Source organism: Penaeus chinensis, chromosome 27 (genome assembly GCF_019202785.1).
Source record: "Penaeus chinensis breed Huanghai No. 1 chromosome 27, ASM1920278v2, whole genome shotgun sequence".
NCBI classification, from domain to species: Eukaryota; Metazoa; Arthropoda; class Malacostraca; order Decapoda; family Penaeidae; genus Penaeus; species Penaeus chinensis.
The window spans coordinates 17,499,788-17,507,287 of NC_061845.1; the positions used below are offsets into that span (position 1 = coordinate 17,499,788).

Sequence of the window (7,500 nt, forward strand, 5' to 3'; positions counted from 1 at the left end):
CCTTATGTCAACTTTCTTACAGCATCTCCTGCACCTCCGGCAGTTTCGGAGCCTGTGGCACCTCCTGCCTTCTCCTCCTGGGTCGCTGTCAGTATGAACTTCCCGTCGCTCGCTTCACAGACATTCACATGTCGGGTCTCACTTGCAAGGACCGCCTGGTACAGGAAGCTGGGCAAAGACTCGCCTGTTGTCATCTGCAGAAAGGAAGAAATGTGCGGCAAGCCACCCAGCGATACCGTTAATAATAATGAAAACAAATATTATAAACGTAATAGTATTAATGGAAACAGTGATAACACCTACAAGCTAATGATTTTGATTACCATAATACTAAAACTAATTATAACGAAAAAAGGATACCACTTGTAACAGAAAAGGAAACATCAGAAATAATATCATAATTACGTCAATAGTATGATTATGATAATATACCTAGAATGATAATAATAACTTTAACTTTAAAAACAAAACTAATGGGCCACATATGATAACGAGGATAGTCAAAACATGAAAATGGAAACCGGTTGAATTGATTATGATAATAGTGATGATAATGATAGTCATACTGACATTATAACTATAAGAACATTTAAGAATGAAAATGACAGTAATGATCATAATAAATAAAATAATCATAATGGTGGTAACTGCTAACGACGGTATTTCAATAATTCTGACATGAAAATGTTGTCGATCGGAAATAGACATTTATTATCATTCCAAAACTATTAAATTTATCAAAACTAAAGCGGCAGGTGTACAGAGGATGTTTCTATTCAAGTTGCCTAATAAAATCGGTTATATCTGAACGTATTTCTTGAAGCTCTCTTTACCGATCATATATATTTTTTTAATAATTCTGATGTTATTTCTGCTAATCTGAATACCTGGTAGGCCTATTGAGGTGTTGCCTTCTTCGTAAATGCCCTCACTTGCACCCTGATAGGCTTCTATACGCTGCGCCCCATGTTTTCGGTTGACCTCTGTGACCTAGCACTTGGGGTTAACCGTGTTAATTACATCGCTTGCACGTATGTCCCATCAGACTGATCATGACACGACACAAGAATCACAACTGCAAAGGCCACACACAGTGTGACATGTTATCAAGAATTAATTCTGACAAAGAAAGTGAAAGTGCTCCAGTGGAAATGCAATTGTCATACTGCAATTAATTATATGGTTAAGTAGAACAGGTCTAAGAAGTAATGACTTACGACCATAACTAACATAAATATTGCCAAGAGAGTGTTGGGAATCAGTGAAGAAAACATTTAGACCAAAAGTTGAAATTGAGAGACATGATATAATGTCATTTGAGTCTTATATGCACCCAAGACAGATGCTGAAGGAGAGCATTACATGGAACTAACGCAAGTTAAAAAGGTGGTGCCTCATTGTTCATTGACGTCCATAAGAACGCCGACAATTCAGCAACATTTAAATAATTCGTAAGCTTCACCCCGACTGATGACGCAATATTCCTTAATGATAAGGAACATTAATTTCTTTAAGTATAAACATGTTTTGAAAGAAATAAATTTTATGCAAAAGTTGTGCAGTGGAGGAAATGATGATTGGAAGGTAATGCGTAACGTTATTCTTTGTCACAATTAGGAGTGTGAGCGACTAATTGTGGATTTGAAGCGTGTGTGACATAGATAATTTGGTGTCAATATAAAAAAGGCATATAAACGAAGGATTGAAGGGAAAAGTGATTTTTTTTTTTTTCATACTGACTGCATAGTGATTATTGATATATGTAGGTGATGCATAGATAAGCAGTGTCTGATGACATTTTGTAATTATCTCAATAAAGTCATTCATACGAACTTCATTATAGTATATGATTATTATTGAGCAACAAAATCCAACATTTCTGAGGAATCACCAGTCCTCTAGTAAAATAAATGCTTTTGGTGAAACAAAAATAGCGTTTGATTCTCATAAAACTAACTGAAATCATGTAAATACCCCTTTATAAAATCAGAAATTACTGACGTATGAACGTATTGCAATAATGATAGCCTTTATATACAAAGATATCAAGACCTGTAACAAAATGTAGCCAGTAGTCTTTGATAGCAACGAAGAGCTTTACGCAACTGTTACAATTACAATAATGAGTATTATAATATTTGCAAAGAAATAACAGTAAACTACTACTAATATTTGTAAAAACATTATAATAATAATAGCGGCAAGTTCGTTTAATCATCACTATTAGTACAGTAATAAACAAAAATCCAGTTCTTTGCTTCTTTTGTTGGAAAAAATATAATCTTGGTAATATCCCTAAAGCCCAATAATTTGTTGGAGAAATTTTAAAGAACTCTCAACACAGTTATGAATGTTTTGCATATCTAAGTTATCCCACGATCTCACTCCTGCACTCTGCCGTCCGGAAGCAACTGTGATTGTTTTCTCATGTTTGTAATTGTACTCCGCATCTTTCCTAATATTTTTACTTTTCCATTTGATTTTCGCTAATATAATTGATAACCGTGTCATATGACGCCATATTGTTTGTATGTATGGCCCAAGAACCCGCGGAATTCATTCAGTTTAAGCTAGTCAGCTTTGTGTGACTTCTCACAGTTATGAGAGATGAACATGCCTTAATAGGAATTGATATATAATATATCTCATTAGTGAAGTTTTCAATAGTCTTTTATCTTACGTAATTTGCTTTTATTTGAGAAGCACTTTCAGTGACTATTTTATATACCTGCATTCATTTTGGACTATTTGAAGTAAACTTTCAGCTGGCACTGAACTTGGAAGTTTCATGTATTTGTCACGCAAGGTTACGTAACATTAAGTTGTTGTGTCTTTCTATTACGATATCCTTATTTCTATCTATTTTTAATATTTAGTTCATGTTTTGCTTTGTGTGTATATTCAAGTTAGCTAAACGGAAAAGGAGGAATCATCCTGTATAATCGGGCTTAGACTTTTATCCTAGTTGCCAGCATCCAGGAAGGGGTTGGTACTAGCGGGCCCCAGGCTGCTGACTATTTACTTGATACACCACAGCTGCAATGACGTCTACATTTTTAAACACAAATGTGAAAGAAAAGGCGGTCGCCATACCGTAAAGGAAGTGTTCTTTCCTCGCCTTTTGAGGCCAAGGCGGATCCTCTGCGTCGGTGGCTTCAGCGGGGAATTGCCTTCCCCTGCAGCCACCACAGAGCCCTCCCTCATGCCCAGCTCAACTTCGACGCCTCCGAGGTGGAAAACGGGCTTGAAGTTGTCCTTGGACATCAGCGTGAGATTCAGCGTGTGGTGATTCTCGGAGTGAGGGAGAGGCACGAAGGCACACTTCTCCCCCTCGACCTCCCACTTAAGCGTCCCTTCAGGGCAGTGTTTGGCGAACCTCCCATCGCTTACCTTTACTTTCTTCAACTTGCATTTGGGAGAAATTTCCTTGCCGATCCACGACTGGCCTTGGCCATCGAGCAGCTCGTAAGTGTCGCTGAATTTCAGCTCAAGGTCCGTCCATCCCTCTTCAGCTGGCGGTGCTGGCATCACCGTGGAGTTCAAGTTGTCATCGTGAAAGCTCTTCATCGTGACGCTGTTACTGGACACATTAAACGAGTCGCTGTGCCAGTCGCCGTCGCACGTCAGCTTGACCTTGAAGATGCTGCCGCTCGGAGGAACGTAGGCTTTGAACCTGACAGATCCAACTGCGAGGTCTTCAAAGTCCAGAGAGTCCTGCACGACGCAGCCTGACAGGAAGACAAAGAGGATTTTTTTTTTTAAATAATGAAATAATATGACTAATATTCGTCAATCACTGTCAGTTTTTAAACCAAAGGCGTACTCTGAAAGAAAAGTCAAGAGATTTTCATAAAAGTGCGCAAAGAATATTAGCAAGGAATATACACGTCACTAAATTTGCCACATGCTTGCATATTAGCATTGACCCACTCAGTTTTTTTTTTTCTCAGTTGTCTACGCAAGAAGGCGGACATTCAAAACGCTAGGCACAGAAACAACGAGAATTAAAGTTGATATAAGATAATTGAACTTGCTGAATGGTGCCAATTGTTTAGTGTTATCTACAGAGCTTCACTGTTTGCCATCAAGAATGTTGCTGAGATTCCTCACCGTCCTTCACAGCGTAGCCGCCGTTCAGCACCAGCAGGGACCCCAACGTCAGGGTCCACAGCACCAGCATAGTCGCGTCCTGCCTCTTTGAAATCGAAGGAGCAACTGCAGGACTCGAGGACAGCTGCTCATCCTCCACGTGTATCTCCCTCATCTGGATGGAGATATTTACGCTCCGCATGACGTCATTGCTCAAGCCGGATCTCAGATTTCTGATTACAGCTGCTCCCTCGCCCAGCCGAGGATTCCTTTTACAATAATCCTCTTCGTTGGATGCTCCAGTAACAGCATCACGGTGAAAAGCTTCCACGGTGGCCACTCGAACTTGGATCCTCTGCAGCAGAGGATCCGGCTTGGCTTCAAAAGGCGTGGAAAGAATACCGCCTTTTCTTTCACATTTGTGTTTAAAAAAGTAGACGTCATTACAACTGTGGTGTATCAAGTAAATAGTCAGCAGCCTGGGGCCCGCTAGTACCAACCCCTTCCTGGATGCTGGCAACTATAATTCAGATGATATCTCTTTTTACATTCAGCTTACTTGCGCAGAATAAAACATGAACTAAAATATACAAACACTATTAGATAAAACGTATTAAAATCTTAAAACTTAAAGCTTACTCTAAGAGCGTAATTGAAAAAGTCCATAATAACCGTTCACAAAATGTTTTAATGGAAATGTAAGTCACGATAATAGTCACTAAAATTGATTTCAAATAAAAGTTAATTGCGTAAGGTAAACGGCAATTGCAAAGTATAAGATAAAACGTGTAGAGCGAAGCAAAAGCAAACTTTGCAAAATGAACTGAGCTATGTCTGATGGAACATATACACCCAAGGATGAGTAACACGGGGAACCCCATGTGCTAGGTCACAGAGGTCAACCGGAAACAAGGTGCAGCGTATAGAAACCTAGCAGAGTGCAAGTGAGGGCATTTGCGAAGAAGGCAACGCAGGGTAACTTTAATAGGCCTATCAGGTCATTCAGATTGGTAGAAATAGTATGAAATATATAATAAGTTGAAGAATCAATTAAGTTAATAAAATGCTTAAAACGTTCACGTTTAAACGATTTTAAGTGGCAACTTGAGCATTCTAAATTGAAAACTATTCAATTACTGTCGGTAGCACTGTTACCAGTGTTATGATTATTATTTTCTTTATTATGAGTATTGCTTTCCCTTTTCATTTTATTATTATTATTGTCATATTACTATTACTATCCCCGTTATCATAGTGTCATAGTTTTGACGTTAAAGTTATCAACATCATTCTAGATGTATAATCATAATCTTGCCATTATTGATAAAGTTATGATACCATCATCATGACTGTTATTTTCACTCCTGTTGGAGGTGCTATTTTTTTTTCGTTACAACTATTATTAGTATTATGTAATACAAATTACTAGCTTGTAGATGTTATCACTTTTCCAATAAATAATATCACTTTTATTATCATTATTCTTGCCAAAGCGGTTTCTATTAGCATTATTGTCGTTATCGCAGATCTCTGTGAAGCGAACGACAGAAAGTTCATACAGACAGCGACCCTGGAGGAGAAGGCAGGAGGTGCCACAGGTTCCGAAACTGCCGGAGGTGTAGGAGATGCTGCCGTTTACACAAGGTATGCCTATAATACTGCATATCTGCTTGTGCATGTATAAGTGTGTGCGTATGTAAGTATTACGCGCGGGTCCTGTTGTCAGAGGACTTTGACAGTTATTAATATATAAAAATGATTTTAAATGTTAATATTCATAACGATATAATTTATTTACATCGATATAATTTATACGGAAAGACAACAACAATACCAAAACAGAAGCATTTCCGCAAAAGATCTAGTTCTACTATCAAGATGTTTTATATTGAATTCAACATGATAATCGGAAGGAGGGCACCCAGCGGCGCATCCAGAAGGGGCTTCACTTCTAAGCATGATATATTACACCCATGTACATATTCATATATCATATATACACACACACACACACACACGTGTGTGTGTGTGTGTGTGTGTGTGTGTGCATGTACATATATGTGTATTAATATATATATATATATATATATATATATATATATATATATATATATTTATACAAATATGGATTAGATTAGTAGACTGATAGATGAATAGATATATAGAGATAGAGATAGATAGATAGATAGAGAGAGAGAGAGAGAGAGAGAGAGAGAGATAAATACGCATACTGCTGATTGTGGATAATGATTTTTTCTTTCGTATCCAACGGAGGGAAAACAAGCAAATAGTAATATAAGACTAGCAGCATTAGACAATAGTACCAGGAAGGGGCAAAATTCCCGCAAATGTGAATCGAAGTCCAAGAAATTTCCCCCAATACAAGTTGAAGAAAGTAAATAGGAATAATAGGAAGTTCCTTAAACACTGCACTGAAGTGGGAGTTGAAGGGAGAGAATTATAGAGGTAAGCTATATATATGTATATATATATATATATATATATATATATATATATATATATATATATATGTGTGTGTGTGTGTGTGTGTGTGTGTGTGTGTATAATATATATATAATATATATTTATAATATATATAATACATATATATTTATAATATATATAATACATATATATAATATATATAATACATATATATAATATATATAATACATATATATAATATATATAATACATATATATAATATATATAATACATATATATAATATATATAATATATATAATACATATATATAATATATATAATACATATATATAATATATATAATACATATATATAATATATATAATACATATATATAATATATATAATACATATAATACATATAATACATATAATACATATATATAATATATATTTATAATATATGTAATACATATATATAATATATATATATATATAATATATATATATATATATATATATATATATATATATATATATATATATATATGACTGCCGCGATGGTCCAGTGGTTAGCGCACTGGACTTCGTCCCTTGTGGTCCCGAGTTTAATTCCCCGTCGCGGTGTTCGTAAAACAAAATGCCTGCGCTCTGACTGCTGGCTCGAGCCCAATCTCACGGTGAAAAAACGGCATATCGCCTTGAGAAGTCAAACGCGGGTGTCGTAGGGGAAGTCACCGCCGTGGCACAAATGTTGGCGCGCCGAACCGCAGTTGATCAGGAAGGGCATCCAATCAGGCAAGAGTGACACTGCCATATAACCTCTCAATAGTGAAATGAGAGAGGCCTATGCCCTGCAGTGGAATGAATGGCTGTATAAAAAAGAAGAAAAAGAAAAGAAAAATATATATACATATATATATCTTACCTCTATAATTCTCTCCCTTCAACTCCCACTTCAGTGCAGTGTTTAAGGAACTTCCTA

At 36.4% G+C, this 7,500-nt stretch overlaps 1 protein-coding gene across 1 annotated transcript in view; it reads right to left on the bottom strand.

Annotated features, from left to right (window-relative positions):
* Positions 1–4,223, bottom strand: part of LOC125039765 — a 9,458-nt gene extending 5,235 nt beyond the window's left edge. The window contains exons 1-3 of the mRNA XM_047634017.1: positions 4,111–4,223; positions 3,094–3,728; positions 2–194 (exon numbers count right to left, since the gene is read on the bottom strand). Coding sequence (XP_047489973.1) covers positions 3–194; positions 3,094–3,728; positions 4,111–4,180 — 897 coding nt within the window. The 5' untranslated portion in view covers positions 4,181–4,223 and the 3' untranslated portion in view covers position 2. The remainder of the gene's footprint in view (position 1; positions 195–3,093; positions 3,729–4,110) is intronic.
* Between the last annotated feature and the right edge of the window lie 3,277 nt (positions 4,224–7,500).